We start from the raw sequence: 16,265 nt of genomic DNA on the forward strand, positions 1-16,265 counted from the left end.
AGGGTGACAGCAGAGGGCTTTCCAATCCCAGACAAACAAACAAGAACATAAGAAGAAAAACATTGCCGAGCTGTCACTTGGAGGGTGTCCCTGCCTGTAGGACCTGTTTTGGGAAGGCTGAGGTGCAGCCCGGTTCCTCAGGAGCCTCTCTGAGGTAAAATGACTCGCCCAGCATCACACCAAATTGACACGAGGCCCTTCAGGCCACCAGCTACCAGTCAAGAAGCCCCCAGAGGGCTGTTTACTGACAGAAATGGGTCTCCCTCCCCCACAACGCCCCTGCCTTACATCAAACCTGCAGCTGCAGAGGCCCACAGGGCTGGTTAAGGAAGGTTTCTGAGGAAAAGGAAAGGGAAGGGGTAGGGGCTAGTCATTTGGCCTTGGGTCTTCGGGCCCAGTGAGAGTTCTCTTGGGTTTCTCTCTGGTCAGGGGCCGGGAAGCAGCCTGGTCCTACAGCTTCCCAGGTGTGGTCCTGGCAGAGAGGAGATGAGCACAGATGAAGTTAGGACAGAAGAGGACAGGGCGTGTGAGCAGTCTCCCCTGCCTCTCCCAGGCCCCCTGGCATGAAAACCCATCTTCCCAAAGTAGCTGTTTTAGTCTCCTAGGGCTGCCGTAACAAAGTACCACAAACTGAATGGTTGAAGACACTAGAAATTTGTTCTCACAGTTGTGGAAGCCAGAATTCTATAATCAAGGCATCAGCAGGGCCACGCTCCCACCGAAGTCTCTAGGGGAGGATACTTCCTTGATCTTTCTAGCTTTTGTGGTTGCTTGCCATCCTTAGTGCTCCTTGGAGACACATCGCCCCAGTCTCAACCCCTCCATCTTCCCATCATTGCCTTCCCTGTGGTCTCTGTGTCCAAATCTCCCTCTTCTCACAAGGACACCACCCTACTCCAGCCTGAACTCATCTTAACTAATCACAAACTATTTCCAACTAAGGTCACATTCACAGGTTCAGGGTGGACATGAACTGGGGGGACACTGTTCAACCCTGTTCAATACCTAAGCACTGGAATCATATAGTCCTGGGTTCTGATCCTGCCTTTGCACTTACAGATTGTGGACTTGGTTATACTTCTTAATCTCGCCATGCCTCTGTTTCAACGTCAGAAAAATGGGGGTATAGTGCATGCCCAGCAGGGCTGTTGTAAGATTTGAACTCATGTATGTAGAACACATAGTACGTCTCACAAAACAGAAGAGGCCTTTATCTTTATTACTGCAGGACTCTGTCTTGGAGGTGCCCACCCCCTGCAGCTGGTGTAAAGCTCTGGCTCCAGGTGTTTCCAGCCTGACCCACAGCAGCGCCCCCAGGCACCTGCTGGGAGCAGCGGAATGCAGGCATGGGGTCATGCGCAGTCTCCTGTCGTCACCCCCAGCATCCCTGTGCACCTGTCCGTCTTCTGGGCAGAGGTCAGGATGTGGCATTCTTCACAATAGGCAAGCACGTGTCCAGGGGAAGCCAAAGGGACAAGGTGGTGTGATTCCATCAGGGAAACATCCACAGGATTCCTTCTGTTGTTCCCAAGTTCCAGACTCCAGGCTGAGCCGGCAGGAGTGAATTTGTGTCTTCAGACCGGAAGCTGCCCAGCACATGGTGTCTGGCTAGAGCTGCGCTCCAACAGCTGTGTGGGCATTATAAATCTCTCCCCTGGAAATGAGCACCGAGGCTCTCTATGTCTCCTGCTAATGGTAAATCTGTCTGTGCCCACAGCGCAAGACCTGGACTCTGAGAGCATCAAGGTGAGACTGTCTGCCTCCCTCTAGCCTGTTTATTGCACCTGCAATCTACTCCTCTCCAAATGTGGAAGGCTGTCTCCTTCATTGAGAGCATCAAGGGAGTTTTAACTGCAAAGCAGACTGTACTTCAGATCCAATCGAAATGCCTCTGAACCCAGGCTCTCACCTGAAAACTTTCTGCCAGGAGGGACCCCTCTTCTGCAAGACCCTTGGTGATTTGGATGAGTTTAGGCCAGACAGTGTCCCTTGGGTATTGTGGAGGTTTGTGTGGTTTTTGTTGTTTGATTTTTGGTGCAGTCTATCTTTAAATCTTCACTTTCAAAAAAGAAGTGGTCATTAGCCTTATTTTGATTTAGAGGATGGGAAATCAGAAGTTCAGGTCCCTCATTTATCACCTCATAGACATATGACATTGAACAATCCCTTCATCTCTCTTGGATTGCTCATTGTAGAAAGATGATCGTAAAATCTTATTGGCAGGGGACTTCCCTGGTGGCACAGTGGTTAAGACTCCATGCTCCCAATGCAGGGGGCCCGGGTTCGATCCCTGGTCAGGGAACTAGATACCACATGCAAGCCGTAACTAAGACTTCACATCCCACAACTAAGGAGCCCATGTGCCGCAACTAAGAAGCTGGCAAGTCGCAACTAAGGAGCCCGCCTGCTGCAGCTAAGGAGCCGGCGAGCCACAACTAAGACCCAGCACAACCAAATAAACAAATAAATAAATATATATATATTTTAAAAACCTTATTGGAGGGATACAAGGATGAAATGAGATGCTCCATGGCTATCAATCAGAGCTTTAGTTGGAAAGATCCTGTGGTACTGCTGATAAATCAACTCCTTGAAAAATAAAAAGCTCTGATTTGTAGCACTTGCCAATTTCTATGGTGTAAATACTCCCATCGCTGCCAATTTTAAGCTACCAACATGACATTGCTGAATGAGGAGTTGGGAAGAGGAGTGAACCACTGGGTCTTCTGAGCTGAGATAAGCCCGCTTGAGTACAGCCTTGAAGACAACAGACACAAACTCTGGCTAATTTTATCACAAAAGAAAATGCACTCAGAGGATATGGGGTAGCTTGCAGAATTTCCAGCTGGTAAATTAAACTTGGAGTTTGTGCAGCCAGGAGCTATACCCTAAATCCCTGGAGAAGCAGTCTAATAGTGAAGATGCTGCTACTGTCCCCTCTGGCACAGTTACAGTAACATGCCTGTCATCACCAACAGTTCTGGACACTGGTCAATGCCACTAAAACTGCAGCCACTGATGTCTCTGAAAACACCACAGAGCTGCTCCTTATGCCATTCTCGCCAGCATAGAGAAGGCACGGGACAGGTGTGGTCCCTGCTTCCTCTCATCATTAGCTAGCTTCCATTTAACCTAGGAAGGTGCATCTGATTGGTAGATTTGAGTCACATGTCTGTGCCTCACTGCAAGGGAAGCTGGGAAAGTGAGCGTATTAGTTTTCTGTGGCTGCTGTAACAAATAACCACCAACGAGGTGGTTTGAAACCACAGAAGTTTATTCTCTCACAGTTCTGCAGGCCTCAAGTCCAAATTCCAGGTGTTGGCAGGGCTGCCCTTCCTCTGGAGGTTCTAGGGAAGAATCCTTCCCTGCCTCTTCTGCCTCTGGTGGCTGTCACTATTCCTTGTGGCTATGTCACTCCATTCTATGCTTCTGTCTTCACATGGCCTTCTCCTCTTCTCTCTCTGAGTCTCTCCTCTGTGTGTCTCTTATAAGGACATCTGCCATTGGATTTAGGGCCCACTTGGATAATCCAGGAAGATATCATCTCCAGACCCTTAACTTAATTGCTTCTGCAAAGACCCTTTTACCAAATAAGGTCACATTCACAGGTTCTGGGGTTTAGGATGTGGACATATCTTTTGGGGCCACTATTCAAGCCACTGCAGTGAGTATCTGTGTTTTCAGGTTCTAAGGTAGGCAGTGAGCCCCATCTCATTAGATGGGAGATTCCTTAATTATAAGAAGGGGGTTCAGAGGCTGGGAAGTCAGAAAAACATCCAATGTCTTCTAGAACTGAGGTCACAATATTTTTTTAAAGACTTCTTTTTAAAAAGTATTTATTTATTTTGGCTGCACTGGGTCTTGGCTGTGGCACTCGGGATATTCGTGCAGCATACAGGATCCTTTGTTGTACCATGCAGGATCCTTTGTTGCGGCATGTGGGATCTTTAGTTGCAGCATGCATGTGGGATCTAGTTCCCCCACCAGGGATCGAACCTGGGCCCCCTGCATTGGGAGCTCGGAGCCTTACCCACTGGACCACCATAGAAGTCCCAGTCACAATATTTTTTCAGTAAAAGAGTCAGAGGGTAAATATTTTCAGCCTTGAGGGTCATACAGTTAACTATTCAACTCTGCCCTTGTAGCATGGAAACAGCCATAGACATTCTGTAAACAAATGGGGGGTGCCTGCGTTCGGATGAAACTTTATTTACAAAAACAGGTGTCTGTCTAGATTTGGCCCAAGGGCTATAGATCAATGACACTTGTTCTAGAACATGGTGAAGTGCTTAGTAAGTGTTGATTGAGTCTTCAATCCTCAGTGTGTTTGAAATGTATTGAACACAGAGGATGGACTCAGGACAGAAATTAATAAACAACTAAGACTCATCACTAATGCTCTGTGACCCACACTCTTGAATATGCAAGGGTGAAGAATTGTGGTATCTAACCGCAAAAAAAAAAATCCAGTTTGTGAGATTTACCTGTTTTAGAGCCTAGTGCTAAATGTGGCCCACATTTTGAGCCTGGTTTCATATCTAGTGACAGCACCCCTGACCCAGCCGGAGATCTGGGTGCCCGTGATCACAAGGAGGACGAGGGAAGAGTGTGGAGGGATTTACACAAATGAACCGCATCGGAGGAGGCCCGGGGGCAGGAGCCCAGCACGTCCTGCTGGCAACGGAGAGGAGCCAGCAATGCCTCACGAGTGGCGAATCACATGAAATCCAGATTTCTACCTCCCAGATGGTAAAACAGCACAGGAAACAGTGTCTGAAGGGTAAAAGGGCAATGCTGGTGCTTATAGTAAAACAAAACAACAACAAAAAAAAAACATTGGTTTGGAAGGCAGACAGATTCGGGTCCAAGTCTCAGCTCCGCAGTGACCCAGTACAGCACCTGGGAAGGTCTCTTTACCTCTCCAAGCCTCAATTTCCTCATCTGTAAAATGGGGAGAGTTAGATCCATCCCACCCAATGGTTACAAAGATTAAAGGAGACAATTTTCATAAAAATTGTAGCACCCAGTGAATGCTCAGTAACTAACACTCGGTTAGTTCCTGACAAGGCTGTGAGATTAAAAGTGAATTTTTGAAGTCTGCACACCAGAACATACATGGCGAAGTAAGCATGCTCCTTCAAAGGAGGTCCCTGGGAAGCCCGACCCCTGGCCAGACAGGCTGCCCAGACACAGCAGCCCTGGCACAGTATTTCGGGAGCTGGCTGCTCACTAGTCTTCAGCACCTCGGCAGTTTGTCCTGACGTTTCCTCAGAGACAGGCGGGTCCTTGCTCTTGGAGAGTGGACTTGCTTTCTGGATGGAGCCCAAAGTTAAATGGAGCCCGGTCTGATGAACAAGGTAGGAGATGAAGCTGGCTGGGATCGCTCTGGGTGAGAAAAGATCCGTGATTGCAAAATAACGAGCAGGGATGACTTGCATGGCTTGGAGCCTGGCTCTGAAGGAAATCCCTAGAGAGGAGTTCCAAAAGGGCTTTAAGCATTGAGAGCTTTCCTGGAATAAGAGAGTAAGTCCCTGGAGAGATGACTATGGCAGGGGAAACACTTGTTTGGAAAGGCAAGTACTGGGATGTTTGTGGTCTCCGTACATTAGAGTTGTATCTTGTAAGATTCATTCATTCATCTATTCAACATTTGTTAAGCAGTAGGCCCTGTACTAGGCACTGGGTGTGGTGCCTATCACGACTTCATCCTTACCCTTAGATTTAGAGCCACAAACAGACATAATTACAACTCATATAAAGGAGCATCTAGACAATACCACTGTGATCTTTGCAAATGGTGCCTCTAGAGTTGTGCAGTGCACAACCTGTACAAAGGTACATGGAAGCCTTGCTTGAATGGGAGAAAAAATAAGGGTGTGAGTTATATGTGTAGGGTCAGGGAGACACTTGATCTGGATCACTAAGGAGGTAAAGGAGTTTTCAAGGCAAAAGGGGTGGGGAAAGGGAAAACCAGACTCAGGAACACTGTGTACCAAAGCACCACGAGGAGTACAAGGTGGGTTCTGAGAATGCTGAGACATCTGGTGGATTTGGGGAGGAGGCAGGCTGGGGCTGAGGGGACTGACTTCCTGCACATGAGTCAAGATCCCCCAGGAGCTTCTGGGGGAGTCAGAGAGGCCCATGAATGTCAGACATTCCATTCCTCTGAGTTGGCCTCATGGCCTCTGCCTGAGGGAAAGATGCAAGAAAGCACACTGGCCTTGGTGTGGCACAGATCAGGTCTGGATCCCAGCTTTGCAGCCTGTAGGCTGTGTGTTCTCCAACCAGTCACTTAACCTCTCTGAGCAGGAGTTTCCGAATCTGCAAAGTGGAGGTCATACTGCTGGGAGTTGGGGGATTCGGCAAGATTCGAAGTCAGAGATGAAATAGGTGTCGTAAAAGTTATTTTCTTTCCTCTCCAAGTTCTGGTCTCTGTCAACTTTTGTTTAGGGGACAGAAACCAATACTTACGGTGCTGACAGCACCAGCCCTCTGTAGGTTGAGCAGGTAGGAGATTATTCTCTTTAGGAAAGTCTCCCTCGATAGTTGGCCCATTAGCATTAGTGAGCATTTTCTCTGTGTTTAGCACTGCCCTTGCTCCTCAGTGGTTGTTTAAAATGCAGATCTGCCCCTTTGAGTCCCCAGTGCTTGGGGGTAAAAGACGTTTACCAGCGTGTTCCATCTACCCCTGAGTGGAAGGGTGGGGCACAGAGAAACGTGGGTTCCACATCTCACCAGAAAGGGAGGAGGTGGGGATTGCTTCCCCTCCTGCCCCCAGAGATAGCAAGGAAGCTCCTGGGATTGCAGTTTGAAGGAAGAAGGAAAAGATCCCCAAGGGCATATGGAACCCACCCCACAGCTCCCTGCACCGTATCGTGTGGGGTGCATTGTGTGGAGTCCTGCAGACATCCCGCATTCCCTGGGTCAGCTCTGTGCGCTGGGCTGGGACTGTAAACACCAGTGAGCCCTCAGGGAGTCACAGTCTGGCTGGGAAACCAAAGTAAACAGATAAGCAAGGCACAGGCCAAGGTGATGTTGTAACGGTAAGCGGTAAGCGTGACGGCTACCTGGTACTGAGCATTTACTGAGTCTGGCCCTGTGCGAAGAACCATGTTACCTATTATCTCCGCCTTCAGGTGGCTATTAGGAACCACATTTTGTAGATGAGGAAACTGAGGCTCAGAGGGGTGAAAAATGCCTTGCCCAAGGTCAGAAAGGTAGCAGGTGGCAGAGACTACAAAACCCAAGTTCTCCACTGCTATGTTATTTGGCCGGAACAGGAAAATCGGCCCACATGTCTGAGTTCAAGTGAGGGATTTTCCTCTGTTACCTTTCATTGCCTTTCACTGTAGCATCTTGGAAACAAAACCTGCCAAACCTCTATTGTCTCATTCATGATGAGGGAGGCACCAGAAACCCTCAGAGGTCCCCTCTTAACCACAGGATTCTTCCCAAGACACCCACCCTACTGCAATGTCTTCCCTTCTATGTGAGTGAGGGTCTAACATGGGAGAGAGAGAATATGAAATAAGAAATACTGCAACATAAAAATATGTATGAAATAAAGCCTCCCTTTAGGTGCAAAATGTGGAATCATGCAAATCTTCCCAGTTTAAAAAAAAGGCATCAGTAATTGCATCATTTCAAAACCGAATGGCTTGAGTGAAATTTAACCGGTGGCGCATAGCGGCCATGTGTTAGAGACATTTTAATGGATATAAACAGACAGGCTCGCCACCCCTTTCAGGGCTATGCTTGAATTCGTTGAGGTTTTAATTATGTAAAGATTTTCAAGAATACATTCCTTTTAAAACTGTGACCTCCCTCATGACTGTTGGTGCATGTATATAAAAATATGTAACCCATATAAATTATGGCTTCCCATATGGCTCCTTCTATGACTTAGTTGCATGCAAAGAACTGCCGTCTAGCTATCAAATAGTAATCAAATCCTTACTGTATGGAGTCCAAACCCCACAGCAGCACCAAATGCAAGTTGTCCCCTCCTTTCCCACATTCTCTCATCCCCCATTCCAAACTCCTAAACTCCAAGACTGCATTTGCTCTCTCATTTTCCCAGCTCTTAGTTATGTAGATGAAAGAAGTTTCTCTACAAGGTCTTTTCCCCCTTCCTCACTTGTCCCATCCTGTGTCTGTATTGAATGGAGATTCTCCTGAGTCTACAGGGTTAAGGACTTAGACCTGGGCTGGCAAACACTCTGATGGAAGAAAGGGAAGGAGGTAGAAACACCAGCATTGGAGGTTGTAGACTTCAGTCCGTGATCACCCCTTAGTCTTATCTCTTTGCACTCTCCCCTGGGCCCCACTATACTTTGCTGACAGCCATTCCTGGGTAGGGGTAATTCCCCAACACGCCCACCGCCCACCCTAGGCTGCCCCCTCTGCCTGGCCTGCCCATCTGCTCCTTCTTCATGAGTCAGCTCTTGCATGGTCTCTTCTATGTCCCTTCCCCAGTGCCCCCAGCCACACTTAGCCCCTCCTTTCTCTGGAGTCCACCCTTCACACACCCACATTCTTGACAACCACCTGCAAAGGTTTGTTTATAGTTCAGTTTTATGTCTAGGTGATGAGCTCCCAGAGATCAAGGACTAACTCAGTTTCATGCCTCGATCCTCAGCACTGAGCCCTGCATACATAGTAGGTGCTCCATATATATCACTACATAACAGATGCCCAAGAAAGGCTTTTGGAATCATGCAGAGTTGAAAAGGAGAGTGAAAACGAAACATTCCAAGCGTAGGGACTGATATTCCCCTGGCAAAGGCGTAGCCAAGGCTGACTGCCCAGTTCCTCATTTGTAGCTCTCTTGTACATTCTGGGTGAGTAAGCAGGCACCCTTGGTGTGCTCTATCTCCAAAGATGGCTGAGCAAACAAATCCCATCTCACATGCCCTTTTGCAGTCAGCGTTGCCCCTGCTCCCATCCAAAGGCAGGGTTATCTCCCCTCTGATTGAATCAGGGCTGGCCTCAGAATAGAACACAGCAAAAGTCAGGCTGGTCAGCTTCCAGCCCTCAGCCCTCAGAGGCCTCGCAGCTTCTATTTTCACCACGTCAAGAAGCCCAAGCTATCCTGCTGGAAAGGCCACACGGAGGAAAACCAAGCACCCCAGCTGACAGCCAACACCAACTACCAAACAGATGAGGGAGGACATCTTGGATCTTTTAGCCCCAGCCAAGATCCCAGCAGAGTGCAGCCACATAAGATGAAGAGCTGGGCCCCATCTGAATTCCTGATCCACAGAATCATAAGCAATAAAATAGCTGTTATTTTAAGCCACTGTGTCATGGGATGGTTTCTTATGCAGCAATAGATAACTGATACATTAAGTTTTTTCTGAGTAAGCAAACAAATTGGTGGTGGGGGGTTTTGTGGCTTCTGAGCTGGGAGTTAGAGAGGGTATGACTAGAATTCAAGCTTTTCTATTTGTTTTTAGCTTTAAAATATAGAGGCACCCCTTAACCCAGTGATCACAGTTAACCCCATCACCAGAATGGGGCAAATTGTTAAGGAGGCATTGAGAAGAATGCAGGACATTTCTGTGATCGTCCAGTTGAAAGTGTATAACCTGAAAGTAATCATGAAGAAATATCTGACAAACCAAAACTGAGGGGCATTCTACAACTAACCGACCACTTCTCTTAAAAATCGTCAATGTCTTCAAAGACAGAAAAACTAAGGAACTCTTCTAGATTGAAAAAGGCTGAGAGATATGACAACCGAATGCCATATGGGGTTCAGAGTTTCCTTTTGTTATAAAGGACATTCTAGGGACAAATGGCAAGATCTGAATAAAGTTTGTAGATTAGATTATAATGCTGTCTCAGTGTTAATTACCTGATTTTGGTAATTACATTGTAAGATATCATATTGTAAGAGAATGTCATTTGTTTTTAGGAAGTACGCGCTGAAGTATTTAGAGGTAAAAGAGGTGTTCTGTCTGCAGCTTACTGTGAAACGGTTCTGAAAAAAAATACATCTTTCTCTCCTATATATCTATCTAGAGAGAAACAGAAAAGAATAAAGCAAATGTGATAAAGTGTTTACATTTGGAGAATCCAGGTGAAGGGTATATGGGAATTCTTTGTACTGCTCTTGCAACTTTTTTGTAAGCCCAAAATTATATTCAAATAAAAAGTAATAAAGAAAAAGAAAGAAGCAAATTGTGGTGGGCGCATGGTTGCCCCCAAAGAGGAAAAAGTGATCCCCTCTGGGGGCAGAACTGTCCCTGGAAATGCCTGACTCCGAGCTGACTTCTGCTCCTTTTCCATCTCCCTCTCACGGCACGCAGGGGACAGGGAGCCACCGGCCAGCCTGGGCTACCGCTAAACTCACCCCCCCACCCTCACTCACGCCCAGGGTTCTCTGAAGGCAAGGCTGGGTTTTGGACTGTTCACAGCGAGAATCCACAGGATCTGAGGGGACTGCTAGGGAAAGCTTTCCCTGGGAGCTCCCGGGAGCTCACGGCCATGGAGTCACAGCTCCGCCTTCCTTGCCCATCTGGATTTGGAAGATTCCAATCAGAGCCACAAAGTAGAGGATAATGGAGATGAGGGGCTAGAGCAGCCGCCCTCTGTCAGGAAGCGTTATTGAGAGCACTACCTGGGGTGGTCTCGCTGTTTTACCTGCCAGGGCCAGGCAGGGGTGAGAGGATCTTTATGGCCCAGAAGAAGGGCAGCGTGGATGGCATTGGGATCCGGGCCAACCGAGGCTCCCAGGCTAAGCAATGCCAACCGGGCATGTTTCTGGGCAGAGCTTCCTTCCGGAGGGGAGCTGGCTGAGCAGGAAAGAGCCAGGAGTTTGGAATCTGAGAGAGCCTGGAGGGCAGCCTCTGACTCACCCCTTCCTGGTTGGGTGACACTGGCGGGGAGACATCTCATAGTGCTGGGTGAAGGCCCCCATCTGCAAGGGAAATGATCAAACACACATTGAGATGTGAATGAAGTGTTAAGACAGTGCCTGGCACAAAGGAGCATCAGAGCTTCAATTCCACCCACGCTTACAGAGCACAGACTCAGAGCCAGGCACAGTGGGGTGCTTGAGGGGCTGTGCTCTGCACCTCTGACCCCGAGAATGGACACAAGGCCCTCCCCTCTTGCCCCTTCACACTGATCTTCCCCCTCTTCCATGCCAGCATCACCACCAAAGCCCAGGTGCTAGAGGGTTTCTGGGTTCAAATATGAGCCTCTCCTCTGAGTGACTGAGGTTAAGTTATCTAACCTGTATGTGCCTTGGTTTCCCCACTTGGAACTGGGCACAGTAATAGCATCCACCTTTTAGATTCTTCTGGCTATCAGCTGAATCCATCCTTGCAAACTAAATAATAGCAGTGAATGCTCGTATAGCAGTTATTACGTGCCAGACACAGATCCACACTTTTTATTAGTATCTCCCCCATTTCAGAGATGAGGAAGGTGAGGCACTGAGATACTGCATAATTTGTCCACGATCACAGAGAGAAGAGGCAGAGCTGGGATCTGTGTTCCTAAGCCCTGCTGTCTCCTGCCATGGGCATACAGTAAGTGCTCAATTCACGCCTGCTGTTACTAATGCTCTGAGACGGGGCCAGCTTCACCGATGCACCACCCGCACAGTTCCACAGGGCCTGGCACTTAGAAGGGTGACGCTTGTTAATGCTCTGTCGCTGTCTTGAAATTCTCAATAACTGTAACAAGGGGCCCCACATCTTCATTTTGCACTGGACCCCGAAAACTCCGTAGCTGGTCTTGCTCAGAATCTTATAGGAGGTGACCACCTCCTCCTCTTTCTTCCTCCCCCACCTAGACTGTGAGGTACCTTATCTCTCCATCCACCCTACTCCATGTCTGGCAGGTAGCAGGTGCTCCCCTTCTGGCCGAGAGGGACAGAGGTGGCCAGAGTCACAGCTGTTGTCCCCACCCCTACTTCCTCTCAACACCCCAAAAAGAGCTTCCAGCCCAGGGAACCTCAGGAACTGTCAGGGAAGAAACTTTTCTTGAAGCGTGCAGGGACTCTGGCCAGCGGCCGCCAGAACCAGGTCTTTCCTGAATGGCAGGGGGAGGGAGGTGCAGCCAGAAGACACTGTAGCTCACTGCAGCTGGGGAATCCCAGCCGGCCCGAAAGACCCTAATAAACAGTTAATTATGATGCTGGCTCTGTAAACAGTGGCAGTGAGACCCAGCATAATGTGTAATTATGCCGGTTGGAGCTGGAGCTGGGCAGCGTTTTCTCCAGCAATGCTGGAGGGAATGCAGATCTCAGGGCAGGCTTGTGGTCAGGGCACAAAGGTAAACAAGACCTTCCCTAAAGGCAGACAGGACTCAGTCCAAATGTTCAAGTACGGCAATGACGGTGGTTAAAAGAATTATTTTCCTTTTTATAAAGGGAGCAGGCAGTGGGGAGGGAGAGGGGAGGAACAGACATTTGTTCAGCACCTACTATGTGTGAGACTTGGTTTGGGGCCAGGCAGGAGGGGGCTTGGGCATTTCTGGGACTGGATGTCATGCCCCTCCCCTCCCTGCCTGCCTGCCCTCACCTCCTCCACACACATTTCTAACAACTGATATTTTAAAAATTGAGGTGAAATTCACATAACATAAAATTAACCATGTTAAAAGTGTACACTTTGGCGGCCTTTAGTACATGCACAACTTCTTCTTCATTAAATTGAAACTAACACGGTTTAGTTAGTTTCAGATGTACAGCTAAGTGATTCAGTTATACATATATATAGTTTTTCCTATTCTTTTCCATTACAGGTTATTACGAGACATTGAAAATAGTTCCCTGTGCTGCACAGTAGGTCCTCATTGTTTATCTTATATACAGTAGTGTAGTACATTCACAGTCTTCTGCAACCATTATCTCTATCAAGTTCCAAAGCATTTTCATCACCCCAAGAGGAAACCCTGTACCTGTTACTCACTTACCCCCCTGGCCACCACTAATTTACTTTCTGTCCCTATGGATTTGCCTATTCTGGACATTTTATATAAACGGAATCATATCACACGTGACCTTTTGGGACTGGCTTCTTTCATATTGCCTCATGCTTTGAAGGTTCATCCACGTGGCAGCATGCATCAACACTTTATTACTTTTTATGGTCAAATAATATTCCATTGTCTGGATATGCCACATTTTGTTTATCCATTGGTAGATATTGGGTTGTTTCTACTTTTTGGCTTTTATAAATAATGCTATGAACATTTGTGGACAAGTTTTTGTATGGTCATGTTTTCAGTTCCCTTGGGTGTGTGTGTATATATATATATATATCTCATTACCTAGGAGTGGGATTGCTGGGTCATAGGGTCACTCTATATTGAGCTTTTTGCTGCTTTCTATGGCACCTGTACCATTTTTCATTCCCATAAGTAATGCACAAATGTTCTGATACCTCCCCACCATTGCCAACACTCTTCTTTCTTTCATTTTTAAAATAATCACTGATTTCTCATGGGGGCTGAGGTAAGCTCCTGTCTGCCACTGGGGCTGAAACACAGAGCCATGTCTTCTGGAATTACAGGAAAGCCCTATAAAGGCCAGAGTGCAGCACGAACAATTTGGGTCCCCCCAGAAATAATTCATCACACAGAAAGAGACAGATAAAAACAGCAGTTCCAAGCTACACCAGTCCTACGGGGCCCGGTGATGATTTCAACATGGCAAGCTGCCCCCAGGTGCCATGTGGGTGCCATGGGGGGAAACGGCTGTGTGTGACTTGAGAGATAGCCTAGACCCTTGGAGCCCAGCCAGCTTTGCCACGGACACCTCTGCCTGACTGTCACTGAGGGAGGCGATGTTTTGCCAGCTCTGCCAGAGCACTGATGGCCTGAGGGACCTGGCACAGGGCAACGCTGACAAAATGAGGGGCCACTCGGGTACTGGCAGGTGGTGGGAACAGGGCCAGCTTGTGTGAACAGTCACAGGACTTCTCCCACCCGCGAAGGAACCAAGAACAGCCATGCCTTGCTTCATTGTGCGTCGCAGATACTGCATTTTTTAACAAATGGAAGGTTTGTGGCAACCCTGTGTCAAGCAAGTCTATCGGAGCCATTTTTCCAACAGCATTTACTCACTTCCTGTCTCTGTCACATTTTGGTTATTCTCGTCATATTTCAAACTTCGTTATTATTATATATCTATTATGGTGATCTATGATCAGTGATCAGTGATCTTTGATGTGACTAAAGGGAAAAGATTACAACTCACTGAAGGCTCAGATGATGGTTAGCATTTTTTAACAGTAAAGTATTTTTTAGTTAAGGTATGCACATTGCACACTTAATAGACTACAGTATAGTGTAAATGTAATTTTTATATGCACTGGGAAACCAAAAGATTTATGTGCCTCGCTTTATTTCAATATTCACCTTATTGTGGTGCTCTGGAACGAAACCCACAATATCTCAGAGGTCTGTACTACTGCATCATGCTTGCAAGGGAAGAGAACCAGAAACATTTGGCAAACAGCACTGGTGACTCCCATGTGTAACTGACTGCAAATAATGTATTGTTTATAACGTATTGATATGTAAGTAATAATTACAGTGGTGTTTATGAATGCTTTCTATGTACCATAGACTGAGCTAAATGCATCATTTCATGAATTCTCACGGCAATCCTGGGGTGTAGGCATTATGATCTCTAATGATTCTCGTCTGTTATTTAGGATGCTTTAGGCTGCAAGTTACAGACAACACAACTTAGGCTCAAATGGCCTTAAACACTAAAAGTCATTATTTCACATAATAAGAAATCCGAGGAAGGGCACACTCTGGGCGTGATGCTCGTGGCTGCATGATATCCTCAAGGTCACCATTTCTTCCCATCTCAGACTTGACATCCTCAGGGTTGACTTCGTCTCAGGCTGCAGGATTTGCAATGTCACCGTGATTGTCCAGCATCACCTTCTTATGAGGGAGGAGGAGTTTTCCCAGAAGCCCCAGCAGACTTTCCCGCGTGTCTCCTTGGCTGTCATTGGATCACATAACCACTGGGGAACCAATCACAGCAAGAGAAATGGGAGCCCCATGCCTGACATCCTCACTTGGGTAGAACAGACTTTGGGGAGGTGGGAGGGGTGGGGTTAAGCACGGTGAACAGATCCAGGGTTTGAACCCGGAGCTGCCTTCCTCTTGACCTCCTGGATATTCAGGAAAGCAGCCCTGGCAAGGGTGGTCCTGAAACCTCCAGCCCAGTCACTCTCCACTCCTGATTTCCTTTTTAGCCATGGTTTCCAGCACCTGGGCAACATCCTCCTTCAGTCCCCCCTGCCCCCCACGCCCCAGTGTCCAGCCAACCAGTGACCCCACACGTCCATTCCAATCAGCCAGCCCAGCTCAGAGCCAGCCAGAGAACTTTCCGTCCTGCTCCTGATCATGTGTCCACCCGCATCAGCCTTTCCTGACTGCCCGCAGGGCTGAGGCCTCTCAGAACTGCTCCTGTGCAGTCAGACATATCTGGCTGATCAGCAGTTCTGGGCGGAGGCCAGCAGGGGCAAGGGCCTTTTGGATCCTGTCTGTCCACATGCATCAGCTGTTCCCAGCCAGCGGCTCCAGCACTGTTGGGCAACATGGCTGGGCCTGGCCCCATCAGTGGAGGGGGCCATGAGATTAGCACCCTGCCTCTCTCGTTTGGGAGGCTGAAGCCTGAGATTGGGCGAAGGTGATGGACAATGGCGGTAAGGGTTTGGGAGGAGTGAGAGGAAGGAAGTCAGAGGAAGAAAAAAAAGAAGAGAGAGAGAAACACCAGGAGATTCTGAGACAGCAGAGACCTCATCTTGGTCCGGTTTGCATCCACAACACCTAGCAGGGCGCCTGGTACAAAGCAGGGAAGAGTTGGTTCAACCGGCCTGCGAAACAGAAGAGAGAGACAAGATGCTGAGCGAGGAGGGGAGGGACGTGGAGAGAGACACAGAGAACAACAGAGCAGGGCAGGAAGGGGTGAGTACAACCCGTCTTGTTTGTCTTTCCATCCTGTCACTCTCACAGCCCCCGGTTTACTGTAGCTGCTCCACAAATGTTTATGTTGCTGAACCAAGCGAAGAGGAGGAGAGGGGACCCAGAGTCGGAGAGGAAAGGAGACAGAAGGAAGAAAAGCCTGGGGTAGGGGGCTCCGGGGGGAGAGACATTGAGAGAGAGAGGGAAAGGGGAGGGTAGGTTAGTAATCAGGAAAGAGAACAGGCAGGACCAACCCAGCAAAGGAATTGGAAGCAAAGAGGTGAGGCAGGCAATGGGAGCTGGGGCAGGCTCAGCCCTTTGAT

General features: G+C 48.2%; 1 protein-coding gene across 15 annotated transcripts in view; it reads right to left on the reverse strand.

Annotated features, from left to right (window-relative positions):
* The window catches only part of CUNH12orf49 (chromosome unknown C12orf49 homolog), a 272,190-nt gene that overhangs the window by 41,363 nt on the left and 214,562 nt on the right, over positions 1-16,265 (reverse strand). For 7 of the 15 annotated variants that reach the window (XR_003792815.1, XR_003792816.1, XM_029218545.1 and 4 more), the window contains one exon: positions 10,860-10,921. The exons of 6 other annotated variants lie outside the window; for them this stretch is intronic. Coding sequence is in view for 6 of the 9 variants with exons in the window: in XM_029218545.1 (XP_029074378.1) it covers positions 10,860-10,921 (62 nt within the window). In the remaining 3 variants the exon portion in view is untranslated. Of the gene's footprint in view, positions 1-5,359; positions 5,468-10,859; positions 10,922-16,265 lie in introns of those variants that run through there. 2 more of the 15 variants (XM_029218648.1, XM_029218674.1) reach the window with 2 other exon arrangements.

This window comes from Monodon monoceros, unplaced genomic scaffold (assembly GCF_005190385.1).
Source record: "Monodon monoceros isolate NGI ecotype Baffin Bay Population unplaced genomic scaffold, NGI_Narwhal_1 Super_Scaffold_1, whole genome shotgun sequence".
NCBI classification, from domain to species: domain Eukaryota; kingdom Metazoa; phylum Chordata; class Mammalia; order Artiodactyla; family Monodontidae; genus Monodon; species Monodon monoceros.